This window comes from Carlito syrichta, unplaced genomic scaffold, assembly GCF_000164805.1.
Source record: "Carlito syrichta isolate Samal-C Ts95f unplaced genomic scaffold, Tarsius_syrichta-2.0.1 Scaffold283471, whole genome shotgun sequence".
NCBI classification, from domain to species: Eukaryota; Metazoa; Chordata; class Mammalia; order Primates; family Tarsiidae; genus Carlito; species Carlito syrichta.
In genome coordinates, this window is record NW_007227567.1 from 290,341 (window position 1) to 313,502 (window position 23,162).

Below are 23,162 nucleotides of genomic sequence, written 5' to 3' on the forward strand. Positions count from 1 at the left end.
CCTTATATATATATATCTTTAATTGGAGAAAAAACTATATTCCTACAGTAGTATGTATCAACTCTTGAATAAAAATTTAAATGACCTCAAGCCTTGCAAATCATTCATTAATAAACCGCTGGTAACACATACCACCTAAATCTCCTGAGAAGATATATACACAGATCTTTATCAAAAGTATGTGGTGACCCTGGTGCTAAATATAAGTTTTAATGTGCCTTTCCATGCCTGCAATTTTCTGAAGTCCAAAAGTTCCTTGGATGGCAGGCAGCAAGATAATACTTCCTCTACATAATATACATGCATTCCTCAACTGATTAAAATGTAGGACCTCACATTCTCTACTTCAAAATCACATTCCCTACTTCAGAATCTTACTACTTTATAACATAATTGAAGGCAAGGATAGTTCTTACCTCTTTGTCCACTGTAATAGCTATATCCTCAATTCAAATAGTACTTTGGAATTCATAAAGTAATTGTACCTTATCTTCTTTGATTATCTGAGCAGCCTTATGAGATAGAGTCAAGGTATTTTACAAAGGCACTATCATTTGCCTCGGTGAGAATACTTACATCATGGAATTTTACACCAATCAGGACTTTTTTCCCAGGGAGTTCATTTACCCTCAGAATACTACTTTAAAGCTTAAATTAATGTTTGTGTCAAAATTACTGAGATATATATTTCATTATAGCCCATATAAGTTAAAATAACTGAGCCATTTACATTAGCATAACATATATAAGTTAGAATAACTGAGAGATAAGCTTTGGTTTATTCTCCTGTAGAACTTCACAAGACTAAGACTGTTTTAAAACAGTCTTCCTGTTTCACAACTATATAGAAAAGACTATATATCCATTCATGAACAACGAATGCCGATGAGAGAATACGATCTATTCTTCACTTGGAAAATATTTGGTGGGGCAGTGTAACATAATAGTTAACATTATTTGTCTTCCAATCACAGCTGATCTCTGTTTTGCCACTTCTAGCTGTGTATTTTGGGCATTCAAATCCTCTATGCTGCTTTTCCTTATACAGGAAATAAGGATAATAATAAAACAGTATCAAACTCTAGAGTTATTATAAAGTTTAAACAAAAGAATGCTTGCAAATTACTTAGCACAGTCTCTGGGACACAGTGAGGGCTCAATACATGGTACAGTATTTATATTATGGCAAGGAGGTACAGTCTGTGCCTCCATAGTCCATAAGGTACCATGTAAGACACCAGAAATACTAAGATGTAGTCCCTACCCTCAAAAAGCTTACAGTCCATTGGAGATTTGTTCTAGTTCCTAATTTACATATCTGACATTTTGTCGTGTCTAAATTTTAGTTACCCAAAGTTTACCCTTTTACAATTCAGTCTAGCAATGTATACTTTTTAAAACTAAGGTGCAACAACAATCTAAGCTGTAGATTGTAATCGAACAATTTAGTGAAGTTACAAAGCTTTATTTTATTGTCATTTTTATTCATTTTTAATTCCCATGGATATTCATGTAGTTTTTGTTAAACCTTTGTTAATTGATTTTCATTTAACCTAAACACACAGTATAAGAGCTTTGATTATGCTAAACATCATCAATATTTCTATAAATGTCTTTCTTCAAAAAAGTGGTTAGCACTAGGATATTGTTTTTGAGAAGAGTTTATGCTTTTTATAGGTTTACCGTTTCATTATTTCAAATTGATGCCTCATGCAATTTAATTTGATCGAAGCGCTTTGTCTTTTAGAGGAGGTATTTTAGAAAACTTTGGAATACTACAGATACTATTAGCATTGGACATATTGAGGCAGATACTCCCTAGTGTTCAAGCCATTCTAGAATATTATTTGGATTCTTTGGGTGCATATACTGCTGCCTGGGCAAGGTAAAAAGTACAAGACAAAGTCAAACCCATCTCTAATACACCATAATGTATCAAATGACACAGTTCAAAGAGGTAAAAGACCTAGGAAAGAAATAGAAATATGAACACAATAAACTTAATTCCATGTGAGATATATAAATTTCATATAAAATAAATTATGTACATACATAAAATATTGTGACTGTGATAGCTTTAAGTGTATAACTAAATATGTATATATGTTTTCCTCATAGGTGGAAATGTCAAAAGAACATTAGTATATGGAATAGGGAGATATGAAGCTGAAAATTCTAGAAAATAGTCATTTCTAGTATCTTCACTCTGAGTAGGCTATAACTTTAAACTGGTGTGACTGATTTGTTTGTTTGAAGAGAATAGAGAACTGTGACTTTCGGGTAGCTTGTCTCCATGTGGAATATCTTTTTTTACCCATTTACTTTTCTAGTCTGTCTTTGCATTTGCAACCTTAAGAAGATAAAATGTGCTGTCCTAAACACAGACTTAACATGGACCAATCGCTACATACAGAGATTATGTACTCCATGAGACACGTCCCAAAATTAAGAAATGTTAGATATCTTCTCGTAGCTCTCCAACTTCATCTGAAGCAGGCAGATTTCCTTGTCAGATGTAACGGAGTATAACAGAGGTGAGCTTGCATCCCACCCGCATTTGAAGACTGTATATACTGTCATGAGTAATGACATTTTGGTCAATGACACATTAGTGGTCTCAAAAGACTGTACTACCATATTTTAACTGTACCTTTTCTGTGTTTAGATAACAAATACCACTGTGTTACAATTACCTACAGTATTCAGTACAGTAACATGAAGTACATGTGTGTAGCTATGAAGCAATAGGCCCTACCATATAGCCTAGATGTGTAGTAGGTTGTACTATCTAGGTTTGTGAAAACACACTTCATCATGCTCACACAATGATGAAATTGCCTATTGAAACATTTCTCAAACGTAGCCTCAGTGTTAAGCACCACATGCCTATACTTTCTTGGAGTACTAAAAAAGTGGGTAAACATAATTAAGCAGAAGAGATACCTTGAGGCTCAACCTTCATTTAATTGGAGTAAGTTAAAAGAACCACCAAATCTAGAAAAGTAAAGGAAATTTTAACAGAAAGAGGAGAATTAGTACTAGAAGTGATAGGTTCTCAGTATATTGTGGGTGGTTTTATCCTCAGAGAAGAGTAAAGGCAAGAAAAGCCCAAAAAATGAGTAACAAAATGGCACGAGATATTTTACATCTTTCCCAAATTTAACTTTAGGGGAAAAAGTTAAATTCAAGAGTATGGTGTATATGAATGAAAGACTACCAAATTGTTCCAAGTATTCTTTGACTTTAACTTCTTCAGTAGACTTATGATGATCTCCTTTTCCCTAGAAAATAGAATGGGCTAAGTAACTTTTCAGGTTCTTCCTGGGGTGTTTTCTGACACCAGATGAGAGGTCTTCTTTTCTCACACCAACCAGTTCTCCCATACCAACTGGGTGTCCAACAGGTCAAGTCAATTCTGACACCAACTATCCGAACTTAGTTCAGAGCCCACATATTAAGGGTTCAGTCCTACAAGACTGTTCCTACTTCAGACACCAGCCACACATGGGGTTCCCAGACTACCCAAATTTCTGCCCAGAAAGCTACAAATTTGGGGGTTCCTATAACCCCCTTTTAGGCTCAATAAGCCACAGGAGCAACTCACAGAACACAGAAAAGCATTTTACTTACTATTACTGGTTTATTGTAAAGGATATAATTCAGGAACAGCCAACTGAAAGAGATGCATAGGGAAAGGGGTGCTGTGCAATGCTCCCATGATCTCTCTGGGTGTGCCACCCTCTATGAACCCCATTGTTTAGAGTTTTTAGGAAGATTTCATTACATAGGCTAGCTTGATTAACTCGCCATTGGTGATTGAACTCAACTTCCAGTGCCTCTCCTTCCCTGGGGGGGATGGGGCATGAAGGTTCCAATTCTCTAATCACATGGTTGGTTCCTCTGGCCACCAGCCCTCATCCTGAGGCTAACTAGGGGCTCACCAATAGTCAGCTCAATAGCAAAAACCCAGGTGGGATTAAAGGTTCCTTATGAATAAAAGAAAAGACTCTCCTATCTCTCAGGAAATTCCAAGAATTGTAGGAGCTCTGTTCCAGGAACTGGAGAGAGAATACAGGCATATTTTTATTATACAACAGAACCAAATCATGCAGCCCCTCCCATAAGCCTACTCAGGGTCTTCAGGGGATTGACTTCTCTTCTGAAACCAAATTAGACTTTTGGAATCATAAAAAAAAAAAAAAAAAAAAAAAGCATTGTTTCTTATCTTTTTGGGGAATTGGGGGAAAAAAATCAATACTCTCCAGTGTGCTTCACCGCTTATAAACAAAGCAAAATAATACAGTTTTAATAAGCCTAAAATGTAAAAATTGTTCTCCAGTTGTAGAAATGGTGTATACACATTTAATTTCACCTTTTCTGTGTCATTAATATCCATGTCATTAATGTGGGAATTTTGCTCTTAATTGAATTCTTACAAGAGAGTGTCATATGCCCACATTATATCATATGGTCTCCTCCTTCTCCTCAGTACATGGGGATATTATCCTGGATCATCTGAGTGGGCTCAGTGTAATGGCAAGTCCTAAAAAGTAGAAGAGGGAGACCAAGAAGGTCAGAGTGATGTGAGACGAGAAGGACTCAACAAACCACTATTGTTGGCTTTGAAGATGGAAGGAAGAAGACACACACTGGGAAATACAGGTGGTTTCTATCAACAGGAAAAGGAAAGGAAGTGGATATCTCCTAGAACCTCCAGAAAGGAACTCAGCTCTGCCAACATATTTATTTTAGCCTCTGAGATCCATGTTGAACTCTAACCTACAGAACTAAGATAACATATGTGTGTTGTTTTAAGCCACAAAGTTAATGGTAATATGACAGCATCAATAGAAAACTAATATAATCTGGTGTTGTGTGTGAACTAACAATTCCCAAACAAACCTGTTTTTCCCATTTCTGAGTAGCAAAAGGTTGTAGTCTAAGAGAAAGCATAAATTTGCATGAGGAAGGGCCCATGTTAGTCTTCAAGTCCTCTTTTTCTTTTCATGGTATATACCAGGAAAACAGAGGCAAATGAATGACAATTAATAAAGGAAATGTGAAAACCTGCCTTAAAGTAGAAGTATATATTTTATGGAGAATCAAAAAAACACCACTCTGTTCTTATGTTAATTCTCAGAAATTCCTTTGATATTAAGAGACCAACAATTTTACCAGAGGTCTTCATTCATACCTGTGCACCTGTGCACCTGTGTTATGTCCATAAAAAATAAAATATTTGTAGAAACTGCCTAATTCCTCATGTAACCAAGTTTTTTTCCCTCTTTTTCTTATCAAGTTGTAGAGTGGAGAAACCTCGGGTGCTAATATATGAATTAACCTTTATGTTCAAAACTAACTAAGAATGTTTATTTCTCCTCTTTAGCACTTGTTCTTTAGTCATGCACATTTCTAATAGTGTGGAGTTGTTTAACCTCCCCAAAAATGTACATCATAGAGAGAGTTGTGGGAACGAAACAACTCAAAACTAGACTTTGTTATGTTTCCTCATATAAACTTACAGAGGGCAAGGATTTATTCTTTTTGATTGTCTTATGTCTAGGACCAACCATCATGCCTAACACATAATAGGAATTTAATAAATATTTGTTGAATAAGAGTTCAATTTAAAAAAACAATTTAACAAAGCAGTAGCAAATAGTATCTTGACCACAGTATTGCATTATTTACTTTAGTTTGTTTATTTGCTTTCTTAATACCATGGGGCCATGTTATGGACAACTGAATTTGAAGTCAGTCACTTGCCAAAAAAGGTCACTGAGAAAACCTGTGTGTCCTCAAATGTAAAAATTGGCATTCCCTGAAGGAGAAAAAGACAAATTTAGAAAAAAACAGAAATCAGAAAAAATTAACCACATGCAAAGTCTGAAGGGAATGTTGTCTCGAATGTCACAGTGGAAGACTGTGCCCTACAACGTCTCCCAAAAAAGAAAAAAAACTTTCTGTTATAATCATTTTATGATTACTGCTCTCTTTTAAATGAGTACTTTGTTATTCAAAGAAAAGAAATACAGTATTCTTAATGGCAGGGATTTATTTTTATTGTCTTAGTTGGTTAGATCTTTGATCAGCTCACCAGGGAAGAGTTTATGCCAAAACCACAGGAGTAGTTCTGATCTTATACTGAAGTCACCAGTACTCTTCATTTAGGGGTTTTATCTATTTTCTGTGGATCCTATGAACTTGCTATGAGTTGAGTGGTAACTAGAATGGCAGACAGTGTCTGAGGAGGGTTTTGTGATTTACTCTGAAACCAAGCATCAATCTCCAGGTGGTAAAATGCGTAAGTGTAAGGACATTACTCTCAAGTCAGTCAACATTCCAAATTTGAGCAGTTATTTGTTCTTGACTTGGGGCTGTCCAGAAGTTGATATAGCATTGGGAGAGCTGAGCATAGGGGTAGGGAAGCACTCGTGGTAGCCTATGATGCTTGGGTGAGGCACCAGTCAGAAAGTTAAAGGAAAACATAAAAGTGGTACCCAAGCAAAGGAAACCCTAAAGTCTTGTGTAGAAATTACTTTTGCCCATTTGGTTTTGAGCTCGGTTCTGGCAATGCTGTCTGTGCGTTTCCAGAAGTGTAACATGCACACAAAGTGTTCAATATTTAACAAAGTTCAAAATATAATGTGAATATTTGGACAAATCACTGCTTTTCACATGAGTAACAATAAACATTTTGAACTTTGCTTAACAGTTTTCAAAAGTAGAATGTTAGAAGTAAATGTCTTTTTGAAAGGCGTGGCTCCCTGGATCAGGAATCTTTCATTTGCCATTCCGTTTGTTTTTAGCCAGCTTGGCACAACTAATCACTAGAAGTTTATTCTCCCCAGATGCTCCCAAGACTCTGTTCAGTAGTTAACATTTCTGGAAGGAGCACATGATTTTGATTCCATATACTCTGAGCCATAAAGCCACACATCATGCAGAGAAAGCCTGGGAAGGAGTAAGAAGGAGAAGTGTCAGTAACACTGGCATCAGGGCTTTGGTGGTTTTTTTCTGCTGAGCCTCTAAAGCTGGGTTATCATGTTTTGAAACAGAGTAAAGAGAATAGAACATTTGGGACGGGGCATAGACCAATGGTACCAGACTTTGAACACAGACATTAGGAGCTAGGAAAAAGGGGACCATAGAAAGAAAACATACCAGGCTCAGGGGCGGGGGGCAGTGGGATCTGGTCTTCTGGCCGGTGCTGGACCCAGGTGCCAATGTTCAAGCTCTCAGGCCGGACCAAGGTATGCCCTAGTGAAGTCTATAGTTGAAGCAGCCTTAGATGATCTGGGGGCCTTAAGTGTCTGGTAGTGTTTCTGATGTTGTGGCCTTTAACTGACTTTGGTTCAAAGTTAACCCTTCAGTGCCCAATCAACCTATTTCTTTCTATAGACCTTGAAAAATGACCTAGATCTCAAAGACAGGTTTACATTTTAGAGTTCAATAATGATCTCTCAGTAACATATTTTAATTTAATAGATAGCATAACTCTGAAGACAAATTCAAATGAAATGCGAGCCTATCAATACTTTAATCTCCTGGGTATATGTTTCCTTCCTAATCTCTGAACATTTCGGAGTCCTGTTATAAAATGTTAAAAGCTATATTTGAGAGACAATCTAGGATATTTACATAGTACATTAAATTTTTATCAACATAGTTATGAAAGTATTTCTCTGAAATGACTTAAGGGTAGTCAAGTTTCTAAATCAACCAAGACACTATGTTACACCCAGAAACTGATTTTTTTAAATGGGATCATTTATAATGAGTAATCAAATGTAAATTCCATAATCTGAAAAAGTCAGAATTACTGACTTTTTAAATTACTTTTTAAAAAATCTATTTCTCTGTCATTCACATGTCTCATTCTGTTTGGATATTTGGCACTGTTTAGTAAATGTGAATGATACCCCAAAGTCAATTATGTGACAGGTATATCCCTGAAATGAACAATTGTCTTCTGTCACTTGTGGATTTGTTTAAATCTCTTTTCCCATCTATCTTTCCACAATGCATTAATTCTACATTCCTAATTCCTGAAAAGCGACCAGCACAGTTTTAAACCATGTTGCTATCCAGTTCAAATTGTATTTCTGATGATTTGATTAAAAACTACAAAGAACTACTTTCAATAAAAGCTTCTTACAGTGGAACACAAACATTTGTGAAGCAGGCATGCAGTACTTAACCTGCAGTCTCAGCTTTAGAGGGAAATATATTCAAGAGAAGAATTAATCGCAAACTAAATCCCACCCCTGGGCCCCCTTAGACAATCCATCAAGGAGGTTTAAATGTGCAATGGCTTCTCTACAATCGAATCTTAGTTACACATCCTGGCTTCCGATATCTGATAAGAAAGCCAAGAGATTTTTTTTTTTTATTTAATAAAGATATAAGAGAAAAAACAGAAACATCAAGTCAATATTAAAATCCTCATAACAAGAAAATCTAAAAGACAGGCACTCATTCATAAATCAGTTATTAGAATCTTACCCTGATGATTAAAATTAAAATTACACATAGTGTGATGTGCAAAAAGTTGACATTTTCAACATTTAAATAACAATTTGGTAGTTCTGAGATATTTGCAGCCATTGTATTATTTATATATTCTCAAAGTTTGGATGCTATATATCTATTTGGGGTGGTGTATATCTAAAAACAGTTTACTCTAAGCCAGGAAACAAATCAAGCAATCTTTATTCAAAGTGAACTTCTATGCCTAAAATGTTGAAATTCATGTGGAGTAACTACAAACAGTTCTATGCTTTGCTAGTAACATGTGCTAACATTCTGTGGGATGAAAATTATAAGAGCACTTCCATTCCTAAGCACAGCTTTGTGAAGAAGTGGCAGTATTGAAGATTTTTTTTTCCTCCTCTAACACTTCTTCTCAGAAAGAATAGCTTCTCCTAGTCTTTTGCCATAGAAGGTGCCATAATGTTTAATGGAATAAATACGGTACTATCCTATCAGCAGTTGCAACGTTCAGTCTGTGCCATGTTTTTCACCATTGTGGATAATGCACCAGACTCCAGAGAAAGTGCTCCCTGGCTTACTAGTGTACGAACTTTAAGGTTCTGATCTAGATAATTTTAGATCCTTGGCTTCATTATAGAAATTCCTAGACTACTTGTGGGATAAAACAAAGGCTAAGACCATATCGAATTTCAACAAGCAGCAGAAAATAAAGATAAAATGCCTTTCTATTTAAGAACATGATGATGTTTTAATTGTTATAGCGTTTGGCATGCCTAATGTATACAGTCCTTGACATTTATATAATAACAAAAGAAAGTAGTGTGGGATTTTCTTTTTCTTTCCTAGTGTCCCCTTTCCTCTCCAGCAATTTCTCCCACCTCTACCACAGCCCTGGCGGGTAGCCCTCCTCCCTCTTCATCCTTCTATAAAGAAAAACTCTATGTAGCAAAGGGATCCATGTAAAAATGCCTCATTCTATCTAGATAGGCCAAGGCTGTCTGTTACTCAGCTATGATGAACAGACCACCATCGTTGGGACAACTGATGCAGATGCCTCTAGGGTAAAGCAAAGGTTTATATATTACACAAGCAATTTAACTGTTTTCTAAACATATTGCCAAGACAGTGGGAATTGGCAGCCCACACTGGGTTTTAGGTTTTGGAGACTTGGATTAGAAGTGACTGTTGATTATGAACCTTTTTATTTGTCTTCTATGAACTACAAGCAACCTAGTAACCCAGAAAAGAATTCTTCACAGCACTTAAACTTGTCTTCCTAGCGTCCCAAGATTACATACACAAATCACTTGACAAAAGTGGTGTAAGACCCTTGTGCATAGATAACCACACAAGACAATTGTCTTGTTCTAACCCTTAAAGAGTTCCACAAAGTGAAATGTTTTATAATCCTTTTTTGTGCAGTAGGCACAGAAGAAAAGAAAAGAGGTTGGGCAAAGATTATCCAAAAGAAAGAAAGAGACTATTTTGGGGGTTCCAGTTGAAACACAATAAAGAACATAATTAACTTCACAATTCTTTGTGTTTTTCATTTGACTGCAGGGAGGAGATGAAAGAGGACTGCTAAGCCTCGCATTCCATCCCAATTACAAGAAAAATGGAAAGCTGTATGTGTCTTATACCACCAACCAAGAACGGTGGGCGATCGGGCCCCATGACCACATTCTTAGGGTTGTGGAATACACAGTATCCAGGTATCACTCGAATGCATCAGAGCATACCGATTTTTCACCTTATTTTTTCATCATCTCTTCACTCGCTTTTTATTTAAGTGTTGCAAGTAATTAGCCATAAGATGGCAAGAATTCAATCATCATTCCCATCTTGCTTAAAACCCCCTATGTGTCTTTAAAAGAAATTGAGAAAATGATGGCTTTGTCATTTGTCCTCAATTATCTTTCAACGTAAATGCTACTTGGGAAACTTAGAAAGTATGTAATTTTTTATTAGTTTTTATCAGCTCCATTTTCAAGGATCTATTTCCTTATTCATGGGCTGGGTGTTTATTCCCTGTCTGCATACTGTTTACTTGCTGGTGGATTCCCCCTTACATCTTTCACAATGATGGTGTTGTTTTCTTCTCCCAATGTAGAAAAAATCCCCATCAAGTTGACTTGAGAACAGCCAGAGTATTTCTGGAAGTTGCAGAACTCCACAGAAAGCATCTGGGAGGACAACTACTCTTTGGCCCTGATGGCTTTTTGTACATCATTCTCGGTGATGGGATGATCACCCTGGATGATATGGAAGAAATGGATGGGTTAAGGTAAAAGTCCAACAACAAACAGTTCCTCTTGGTGTTAAAATGTCTTACATACCAGAAGAAAAGGTCAGAGCCAGTGAGTTCATTGCATTGTTGAATTGCATCGCCTTGGTTAGATATTTAACAGTATCAGCATTTATAAAACGAAGAGGAATTCAATCATTCGCTACTGTAATATTCCAGTTTGTCACAAAACAAGTCACTGTCATGTAGTTCTGTGCTGCGTGGCTGTCCCCACTGCATGTAATGCCGAGAATCTGCAGAACCCGTGTCTTTGGGTGGCAACTGCCATTCAGCTGCCCTGCAAATCCTTTTGCCTCTCAACACTGTATACTGGATGAACTTCATCCAGTGGACCTTTTGGGGGCCATGAAATACACAGATCGGCAACAAAATAAAGAAGACTGATGCAAAAAAGCAGTGCATTACTGGTAGCCCAGACCTCGGCCATCATCAAGCTGTGTCTTGGTTCAGTCACTTGTCTCAAACCAACCCGCCCCTGGTTTCATTTCCCATGATGAGGAATTTGGAACTTCAATCATTTGGTTTCAAAGAAGGAGAGGATTCTTTTATCCATAGAGCAACCTCCTCACATTTACTTTAGGGGAAACACATAACCAAAAACATAAAGCACTGATGCCTTGCTTATGTTCTCCAATTTCTCAGTGATTTCACAGGCTCAGTGCTACGGCTAGATGTGGACACAGACATGTGCGACGTGCCTTATTCCATCCCAAGGAGCAACCCACATTTCAACAGCACCAACCAGCCCCCAGAAGTGTTTGCTCATGGTCTCCATGATCCAGGCAGGTGAGAACATCTCAAACACGCATAAGCCAAGTGGGAGCGAGGGAAAGAAAGAGGATACAAAGTAGCCCTAGGTGGTATCTAAGGCTGTGTCCCAATCACACCAGGTCGTTATCCAAGTCAGTATTTGGCATTCTGTCTTCTAGTAAAGTGAGAAGTAGTTTAGGGGGGAAAAAAATGAACAGATTCATGGAGAAAAATTTACCTTAAAATGTGAAGTTAACCAGATAAACACTACTGGGCTAGTCTAATGACTTCTATCTGAACAAATTAGAGAAATACACTTTTTGGTTTGTCTCCTTAAACCCCTCTAAATCCTAAGTTCCTTGTATATTAAATGGGCGTGATAATGACTGTCTTGCAGGGATGCAGCCATAATTAAATAAATATCTGTATGTAAAGCGCCAAATAGTGTATCTGACCCCCGCCTGGTAGGTTATAAATAAATTAAAGTTCTTATTATCGTAGCTTCACTTAACACGATCATGTTAAGTGTTAATTTGCAAGGAGGTGAGCTGAATGTCTACTTGTTTTTCACTTTGAAAAAAAAAATTGTGAACACTAAAGAAATTCATACTGACTGTCTGCTGTACTAGAATGAACCAAAAGAAAGGAAAACTAAAAGGTGTGTCAAGTGAGAAATTTGGGCAACATTTTTTAAAATGCTACAAAGTATAACATAGCGATTCAGTGATGAAAGCTTCATCCAGCCTATGGTCTATTATTCATACTAAAAGGTATCAGGCCACGTGCACTCACTAGCTAAGTTATTATTGCTATTTAATGTTTATTGAGTGTTCACTATGTGCAAGGTGAATACTTCTCAAACTTTTTATTTTTATAATCCCTCATGCCCTTCGCCTCCCCTCCATCAAAGCCCAAGTCTACAGTTCATTTCCTTTTTGGCATCTCAGCAGATCTTAAAATCTGTGCGACAGGGAATACTTAAGGTGGGTTCAGGATGTGGAGGAAACTGTCACATTCCATTCCCATAGCTCAGAACTCACAGATACCACCACAAAGCAGCACTTTGAAGTCGGGCAGCCTGAGTCACCGCAATCCCACCGGAGCTCTCTCGAAACTTTCCTAGGGGTCCTGAACCTCAGTGCAAAAACACGGGATGAGGTGCTTTACAGACCATACGTGTGGCAAGATGCCTGTGCTGTGGTGAGGAGTCTTACCTCCTCTGGTGGCAGAAGGAAAAGCTGGTGTTTCTTATTCTACTTCCCTCCGAGAGTATTTTAAGCCTGAGACAATTTTAATCACGCAGAAAGAAAACTAAGTTAGTTATTGACTAAAAGTAAAATTCACTTTTGTTAAGCACTTTGCTGCAGGGTGCTGAACTAAGTATTTGGTGTACGTTATCTCTTTCATGCCTCTCAGCAGGACTCAGCATCAGCCCCCTACGTCTCACCCCCTATTTTATTTTATTTGATTTTATTGAGTTGTGGGATACAAGTGAGGATTTACTGCATAAGTAGGTGGCATGCAGGTGCAGGTTGAGCTTCTAACGGGTCCTCTCTCTCCCTGATAGTGGCCCAGGTACCCAGTATGTTACCACGTGGCCCCCCTCTCCTCTGTAAGTCTGTCCCCTAACAGTGCCTGCCAATCCCACCCTTGTGCTCATGTGACCAATGATCAGGGCCTGCTTATAAGTGAGAACATGTGGTCTTCAGTTCTTTGTTGCTGTGATAGTTCACTTAGTATCATAATCTCCAGCTGCATCTATATTGCTATAAAGACCATGATTTTGTTCTTCTTTATGGCTACATAATATTCCATCGTGTATATGTACCACATTTCTTCATCCAGTCCACTTTCGAAGCCACCTCCCTTTTTTAATAGACTGTTTTTAGATCAGTTGTAGGTTCACAGCAAAATTGATAAGGTATAGACATTTTGTATATGACCCCTACCTCTATACATGTACAGCCTGTGCTGTTATTATCATCCCCCATAGAATGGTACATTTGATACTATTGGTGAGCCACGATTGACATGTCATACTCACCCAGAGTCCGTAGCTTGCATGACAGTTTGCTCTTAGTGTCCCACATACTAGGGGTTTAGACAAATGGATTATGACATATACCCACCATCCTAGTATCATACTATAGTTCCTTGGCAGACCCCTTTTTTACATTAGAAACTGAAGGTTAGAAAACTCAAGCAGTTCTCAGTGGACCCAGCTCACAGTCCCCAGCCACTCCACCTCTGGGAGACCTAGCCTTATTTCCCAATTTGCTGTTTCTTGTTGGAAACAAGTCAACCCTCTTTTTGTCACAAGTTTCTCCATCTTCAAAAGGAAAGTGATTCAAGAAATGTTTCTCTCCTCCACCCCCCACCCCCCACCCGCACATGGCTTTAGTTCCATCTTAAGTCACAGCATGTCTCTGTCATGATCCCTGCCAGGCATTGTGTTCTGTGAATCATTGAACTAAAGTGGACAATAAAGGGACTGTGTCCACAGAACAACCACCCCATCTTTGGCAGGTCAGCCTTATAGTTTCCCTATCATGAATGGGATCATTTGGAACCAACAGTTTTTGTTTGGGATTTTGTTTGTTTTTTAATCATTGTTACATGACTCTTATGTCTCTTGCCTATTCCCAATTGTTTTCATTTTGTAAATTAATTTAGTAGCCAATGGTTTGGTTTGGTTTTTAAGTAATTAATGTATTTTTGTTGACCAAGAACAATGATTCTCAATGGGATGATTTTGCCCCCAGGGGACATTAGGCAGTGTCTGGAAACGTTTTTGGTTTTCACAACTGGGGTGGGATGGAGAGGGGTGGGGTGTGGGAGGTAGGGGGGTGACGCTACTGTCATCTAATGTGTAGAAGCCAGATATGCTGCAAAACATCCTATAATTCACAGGACAGTCATCCCAAACAAAGAATTATCTAGCACAAAATGTCAATAGTGTCAAGGTTGAGAAATGTAAAAACAATGCAAGTCTGTTTTCCACATTTTTGAGAACTTCAGATATTGTATTATTTAACAATATGAGCCTAAAAAGATTAGTTTAATAAGAATAAAATAATAAAAATTATTTTTTTTCTTTCCGCCAACAAAAACTCCCCACACCCAGTCCATTAATGACTTACATAAATACAAATATTGAGCCTCTCTGTTCTTCCCAGCTTTGAACCAGGTAATAGGAAGACTGTGATGAAGTTGAAAGTGGTACCTGCCCTCGTGGAGTTTACAGTCAGGGACTTAAGTCACAGAGATACTGTAGCCTCCAGATTAGGTATGGAGAACATGAAGATAAAGTCAACGTAAAAGACTTCCATGTTGTGAGGACCTGGTTTACCATATTCCCTGAATTAGAACATATGTCTTTCTTTGTTACAACAGCCTAAGTTTTAGAATGTAGAGATTTTGTTCGGAAAAAAACAAAACTAATACTGTAACTAATATGTTGTATGGCACAGATATGGGGTGATGATGACACCAGTTCTTATAAAACTTTTCCAATGTATTATGCCTGTGACATTCCTTAACAGCAGACCAACAAATGTTTTAAGACAGCATGCACATTCCTAACAGAAGGAGATACCAAGAGAAATTAAGAAATAGACTCCGGAGATCATTAAGCTTCAACAAAGTAAACAAACACATCAGAACATTTCCTTCAGCAGCTTCTAGAATATCCAGACTAAATTGCTCATAAGATCCTTGCCAGCCTGTGAAGGGTCCCTAGCCATGTCAAGAATCTCCAGTCTGAGCCTGGAAGATACTCCAGTAGGGATTAACGTGTGTGTCCCCGCTTTTGTTATGCAGATGCGCTGTGGATCGACATCCCACTGATATAAACATCAATTTGACAATACTTTGTTCAGACTCCAATGGAAAAAACAGATCATCAGCCAGAATCCTACAGATCATAAAGGGGAAAGATTATGGTACGTAGAGCATAATTTGCTGATTTTGCTTCAGTTTGAGTTTTATTTTAGTCGACGTAGTAGTTGAAGAGAAAAAGATTTCTTAAAAGTGAGCATTTGGGAAAGCAGAAAAACACAGACTTAACTGGGATAAGAGAGTGAAATGCTCACTTTTTAAAGGTCCAGTGACTCTTACAAGCCCTAGGGGTTCCATCTGGTTAATTACTGTGGAATGAATGGTTCTCGGTAGGTCCAAAAAATTTAATGGTCCTTCAAAAGTCAGCAGCTTATACTTTACTCATCAGAGAATAAAGATGAATGACTTCTATTTATTTAATGTAATAAGGTAGAACTTGTCCTAACATCTTATATACAGAGAAAAAAACAAGTGTTAAAGGTAAGAAATTTCTCAATACCCAACATGCTAATCTCAGCAATTAGGAAAATTATAAGTACTTCAAATAAGAATGTAATTTTTTTAAGTGTTTATTTTAGAGAAAACAAAGTAATCAACTTGTAAAAACAAGTCGTAGGATTGGACATTTGAACAGTACTTTTAATGACATGATTACTAGAATATTTGGAGAGAATACAAAAATATAAAGTTGGATAATATTGAAGTTCCAAACACTTAGCATTCTTCAATATTTTAATATGTATTCCTTTCGAAGGAAGCAATATACCAATTATTATTATAAATCAGGAAACATAGTAGATTAAGATTATTAAATTGATTGCTTCTTCTATTTACTCATTCAATACAGATATTTATTTAATGCCAAGAATGAAGCAGCTGTGTTAGTTCATGTGGTATTCAGTTATTTTACTTTTCAGGTATTTGTGTGTGTGTGTGTGTGTGTGTGTGTGTGTGTGTATCTTGTAAAAGTCAAACCAAAGAATAATGTGCCTTGAAAAAAGATGTAATTAAGCCACTAGCTCAACAGAATTTTGGCTATATCTGTAGATTAAATTCAACAATCACATTAATTGAGGTTCAGCTAAAACTGTTTGCAATATTAACAGTCCTACACTTATGTATTTAAAAATACATCTACAATGCATATGGCATGCCAGACCCTTTACTCACTTCCTCCACAAAACAGCTCTGTGTGATGGGAGCTATCATTGACCACGTTGTTCAAATGAGGAAACTGAAGCACAGAAAGATGAATTATCATACAACATAAAGTGGCAGGGCCTGGATTTAAATCCAAGCTGCCTGACTCCAGAGTTTTTGACCTTAACCGTTCAATGATGCTGCCTTCCAGTGTGCTGATTATTTAAAACTTCTCTTTTCTTCTTTTTAAAATAGTATCATATTCATCATAATCACATGGGAGGGAAAGAAGTGCTAAAATTACTGTCTTTCCACAAGAGCTTTTGCATAAAATACTACCTGTTGATAGTGACTTATTTAACAGTAAATACATAAAAATTATTTTCAGATTAATCTGTCACTGGCTTTAGAGCTTTTTCATTGCAGTTAACATACACATATTCAAGTGTATAATGGCATTCACAGAAAGCTAGAGATACAGGGATGTACATTCAAAAGGAATTATTGGAATAGGCTTTGTTAACCACACAACTCTATAAGCAAAACTATTAAAATATCTCAAATGAAGATATTAAGTAAGTTACAGTGTTTTTAAATATACAATAAATGTGTTTTTAAAGACTTTCTATGTACTATGTTTTTATTTTCATTAAAGTGTGGACTTTCAAACATTTTATATATTTTGACAGAGTTCTGTCTCAACTTACTAAGTTTATGAAGAAACTTTTGTACAAAAAATTTGATACTTAAAAAGTTCAGGGGTTTTTTTAAAAAGCATTTGGATTCTAAAGTAAATAATCATAATCTCTGAAATATCCAAATTTTGATTTCATTGAAAACTTGGTACATCTTGACAATTAAAACAACAGCAAGCATTTGTAGAGCATTCTTCTTTTGTTAATCTGTGCATGGAGGTTCTTTAAATTGTGATTCTATTTAAGCAAAGACAAATTATTTTCATTAGATAGTTATAGCAAGAATTTATCTCCTGCATCATGGGATATATTTCAGTTAAATTACTGTAGTAATTGTTGCTTGGCCTACATGAGTTTTACTTTATGAAACTATGTTTCATTTGACCTGATACTATGTTTCTTTCCAGAAAGTGAGCCATCGCTTTTAGAATTCAAGCCATTCAGTAACGGTCCTTTGGTTGGTGGATTTGTGTATCGAGGCTGTCAATCTGAAAGACTGTATGGAAGCTATGTGTTTGGAGATCGTAATGGGTGAGTTTTCAGATACTATAATTTAATATACTAAATGACATATACATTGATCAGTTGGCAAACTACCACAAACATTCAAATGATTGTCTCCCTTTGGGCATCAGATTAGGAACACACATAAATACTATCTACTTTTAGTTCTACTATATGTAGTGGTTTCATTGAAGAACTTCCAAAAAGATACTTTTTCAACAGCTTTGATCAAGTTCATAAAATAATTTTTAAGGGCAGAGATATCTTCAGGTGGACTTTTTTTAATATCATTTAGGCTCTTCCCTTCATCCTCAGCATAACTTTACTATGACAATGGATAATCTGAAAACTATTGTTTTACACGAGTTGTATAAATATTTTTAAATCATCTGAAAAGGCTAAAGATTTTAGTTTTTACCAAATACTTAGGACAATGAGCAACAGAACAAAATTAAATTGTAGCCTAAATTTTCTAGGTCCCATTGTGGATAATTTCAAGAAACTCTATGATGAAATCCAAGTTGAGATTCTGGTTTCCCAAGTTGCTGGCATTCAGGTATATGGCCGAGCTGATATACTTGGTCACTGCAAGGAACTAGAACAGTATACTGACCCCATGCTCTCCCCCCGTCCCTCTCTCTGATTAATAGCACAGCATGGAGTCTAGTCCTGGCGAGGAAGTATCATTCTCTGGATGAAGGGGAGGGCTTTTCTCATACTCAGGTACTTTTAGTGCCCCCTCCAAACAAAATATTATCTTTAAGTACTTTCTTCACATATGGGGATTTCACAGTACTCACACACATTATGGGCTTTATTATTTTTCCCTTTAGAAGCCAGGTCTATGACCAAAAAAAAAAATTTTTGTGAATTTTATTTTAACATTTTCTTGTAATCTTTAAGCAAAAGCATCTTTTCATTGTGGGTTTATGGTATGCTTTTGTTGTAGGAATTTCTTAACTCTCCAGCAAAGTCCTGTGACCAAGCAATGGCAAGAAAAACCACTCTGTCTTGGCACCAGTGGGTCCTGTAGGGGCTATTTTTCCGGTCACATCTTGGGATTTGGTGAAGATGAATTAGGTATGGTACAGACTCTTTCTGTTAAGTTCCACTCTCACTTTCTTGCTCAAGTGACTTTGTTCTGTCTGAAGAATAAATATAATAATCTCATCCTCCATTTGTTGGAAATGTGCTCTACAGCAAAGATAATCTTAACTAGAGAGACAGAAGGTGATTCACTTATATATTCTTTTCTAGTAACCTCTCTCTGAGAGTCTCTATTACTTATTTCCATACTAAAAATATTAAAGTAATAAAACAGAAAAATTGGAGGCAGGAACAAGTGATAATTTTTTAATCTCAAAGAGAGAATGTGTTAAATGTTTACTGATATTTTTTGTTATACATCTGAGTAATTTGTTTATGTTCTCTATCTAAAAATCTTTCTACTTTTCCATGTCTCTTAGGACAAATAAAAATAAATTTCTTGGAATCTCAAACTCACCTTACCCTCTATTTCCTAGTGTTTTATTTTTTTGCCCATTGGGGCATGAAATTTGTGCAAGATAATCTGAGTTGTAGGGCTTCTTTCTAATACAATTTAGGCTCTCATTGGCAATCTGTGGGATAACATATTTCTTGGTATGTTTATCAAACTGTATACAGCTCAACAAGCAAAAAGAAATTGAAATTGAAATGTGATCAATTAGCAAGCTTAAATTTTATTCTCAACTACATTTAAATTTGGGGCATAAATGTAGCTTTCATAATGACTCTCCTTAAAGAATAATATTCAGGCTGGGCACCGTGGCTCACACCTATAATCCTTGCACTTTGGGAGGCCAAGGCCAGAGGATTGTTTGAGCCTGGGAGTTTGAGACCAGCCTGAGCAACACAGTGAGACCTTGACTCTAAAATAAGTTAGCCAGGCCTGGTGGCCCATGCGTGTAGTTCCAACTACTCTGGAAGATCACTTCAGCCAGGAAGTTGAGGCTACAGTGAGCTATGAACACTCCACTGCACTTCAGCGTGGGTGACAGAATGAAACCCTGACTCGAAAAAAAAAAAGAAATTTTTTTAAAATGAAGAAAAAGAATATTCCAAACCATCCATGGCTACTATGCTTCTTTAGCCTCAGAGGTGAATTTCTAAAGAAAAGTATATTTTCCATCTAAATCAGATATATTCTCTAAAAGTTCAGATTTGGTTTCCATACATCAAATGAAGAATTCATGAGAAACAGTTCCATGCCATTCACTTAGATTATTAAGGGACTCAGACAAGTTTCCTGAAACATAAGACATATGTCAGAGCACGGGAATAGAACGGTTCAAAGAAGAGAAGTCCAGTCTGTTCTTTTCTTGTTCCTGCATTAGAAGCATTTCACAATTATTTTTTCCTTGATATTCTTCTATCTCACTCAAAGGAACCAGAAAGATACCTTTTCTCACATCCTCTGTAATATTATTTTAATTTCATTGGAAAACTCTGATTTTAAAAATAATTGAATTATCTGTGGCAGAGTTAGAGATGAGTGTTTAGATGTTATGACTGAATCATTTTGATTTCCCCAGACTTTACTACAAATGACTCATCATCATATTAACATTTCCACCATTGGTTAAAATATCCCAAATGTCTGTGTATACTTAATAATATGTTGGGAGCGGAATCAACAAATAAAGCATATATAATCTAGACTCTTCAAATGCTGCAACCCTGTATATACCTCATAATTAAAATAAATACACTTTCAGTGAATTAAGTTTTAACGTGAAACTCTTTAGCTTTAATTAAAGAGCCATATAAGAAAATGAAAATGAGCCTTCTCAAATAAAAAGTGTTGAGTCTAGTAGTGTGTGTGTGTGTGTGTGTGTGTGTTTAATTATAACATTAGGATGGATTTGTTGTGAGAATTAAGTGAGGTAGCCTATATGAAGTACTTGACAAAATAAATATTAATTCTTTCACTTACATTTCTTTGTTTTTTACCTTCTTTTTTTAAATTTCATTTTTATTTTTTCTATTGTGTCTATGTTTTTAGTATAAACCTCAGAACATTCTTTCTACTACTTTTCTTGAAGGGTGTGCTTAATGCATAATAATAGAGTGGGTATAGAGAAATATGGATTAAATCAAGGACTATTTCATGAGGAGAACAAAATATAAATCAATAGAAACCTTCAAAATGTATAATTATAAATATAGCCTCTAATTTCCCATTCATGTCATCCATTCTATACATTGAATTATATGAAAGTAATAGTAATATGGGAATATACCCGGAAGAACTCAGATCATTCTACAAGAAAGATACCTGTGTAGGCATGTTTATTGCAGCAATATTTACAATAGCAAAAACATGAAGCCAACTGTGCTTCCCATTGAAATTGGACTGAATTTTTAAAATATGGTACATATACATGATGGAATATTATGCAGCCATAAAAAGGAACAAAACTATAGACTTCACAGCAACTTGGCTGGATTTAGAGTCCATCATACTCAGTGATCTATCATAGAAACAAAGAACTGAATACCACATGTGCTCACTCATAAGTGCACCCTGAACACCTAATCAAAATACTACAAGAAAGGAATTGGCTGTAGTAGGACACTGCCGGGGGGCGGGGGAACACATAAAATCAATAAGGGTGTCTGATCCTAATCCAGGTGAAATGAGGGCCAATGGGAGGCCCAAATTTCCCCTGTACCTAGACAACTAAGTATCCAATCTTGACTTGTACCCTACATCTTTAAAAATTAAAAAAATACCTGCAGAAAAAAAGAAAGTAATAGTAATAAATAGGGTGTTCCTCTGCTAAAAGGACACCCCATCTATTGTATTTCATCATTATGAAGACAGGGTGACACCAAGGGTTAGAGCTGAGATTAAGCATCAGAATCTCTCTCTCTCTCTCTCTCTCTCTCTCTCTCTCTCTCTCTCTCTCTCTCTCTCTCTCTCTCTCTCTCTCTCGTGCACACGCGCTCTCTCTCACTCTTTCTTCCTGCAGTGTTTATTTTAAAAAGGAGTACCCCAATTCCATATGATCTCAAATTGTCGTTAATAGTAGCAACTTTGTAATCAGAACCTTTCAATCTTGTGCAGAAATAAATCAAGATGAAGCTTGTCTATTCAATACTCATTCTACAAATATGTCTGAGCACCTTCTCTGTGCAAAAAAGTCTGTTCTAGGTGTTGGTGATACAGCAGCAGATAAAGCGACAAAAAGTCTATACTTATGTCAAGAAATTTATATTGTAATAGAGGAGCACAATAAAAACAATTTATTTTAATATACTGCATAAATCAGTAAAAGTGCTTTGAAGAAAAAGAAGAGTATTGAAGAGGGATTGTTGGGATTGGGGAGAGAGCAACTATAAATAGTGCAGTCAGGAAAAGTGATATTTAAGTACAAACTTAAAGGAGAGAGAAAGCAAACCTAGCAGACACCCTATGGGAAGACAAAGCTCGAGACAGAGCCTGAGACAACAAGAACCTGGAACAGACCCTGTCTCCCATGTGGAAAGCCAAGAAGCTAGTGAGATGGAGAAGAATGAAGAAGGCAGCAAAACCTTGCACATGAGTTGACTGCAGTAAAGGGGGACGTCGTAGCTACCGTTGGGACTTGCTTTTGCTCCAAGTGAGATGAGAAACTAATTGAAGGGTGTTAGAACAAAGGAGTGTGACCCAGTTTATGGGATTTAACTCCTTTGAAAAGAATCGCTGTGATAGGACGTTGAGAATAAACACAGAAGAACAGGAGTAGACACAGGGAGCTCAGCTAGAAGGCGGTTGCCACAATCCAGGGGAGAGTTAATATCCACTTGCACGGGAGTAGCAGTGAGATGTGAAAAGCATTTGCACACCCTGCATGCACTGTGAAGGTAGACCTGAAAGACACATCAATCTTTTTCTTTATTTCCATAGCTTTAGGGAGTACAAATAGTTATTGATCTGGGTTTTAAGTATACCTACCATCCCCACCTGTGCACATTGTACCTGATAGGTGATTTTTCATCCCTCCACCCTTTTTCCCTCACGCTTCTGAGTCTCCAGTGTTCATTAGATCATTCCCTAGGTCTTAGTACAATTCACAATTGCAAAGATGTGGAATCAACTTAAATGCCCATCAACCAATCAGTGGTTAATGAAAATGTGGTATGTATACACTATGGAATATTATCCAGCTACCAAAAAGAATGAAATAATGTCTTTTGCAGCAACTTGGATGGATTAGACACATCATCCCAAGTGAACTAACACAGAAACAGAAAACCAAATGCTGCATGTTAAGGATCTTTCATAATCTTTAGAGAAGTGATTTTCCTGAGGATGGATGGAGGTAGACAGATAAAGATATAGTATTTCTGCTGGGCAATAGGAAGTAAGGACTTATAAGGCTGTGAATTTACTTACCGTTATTTCTCTCTTCGAC

General features: G+C 36.7%; 1 protein-coding gene across 1 annotated transcript in view; it reads left to right on the forward strand.

Annotated features, from left to right (window-relative positions):
• The window catches only part of HHIP (hedgehog interacting protein), a 90,973-nt gene that overhangs the window by 48,752 nt on the left and 19,059 nt on the right, over positions 1-23,162 (forward strand). The window contains exons 5-10 of the mRNA XM_008052597.1: positions 10,054-10,205; positions 10,604-10,777; positions 11,441-11,584; positions 15,368-15,489; positions 17,628-17,751; positions 18,674-18,804. Of these exons, the coding sequence (XP_008050788.1) occupies positions 10,054-10,205; positions 10,604-10,777; positions 11,441-11,584; positions 15,368-15,489; positions 17,628-17,751; positions 18,674-18,804 (847 nt within the window). The remainder of the gene's footprint in view (positions 1-10,053; positions 10,206-10,603; positions 10,778-11,440; positions 11,585-15,367; positions 15,490-17,627; positions 17,752-18,673; positions 18,805-23,162) is intronic.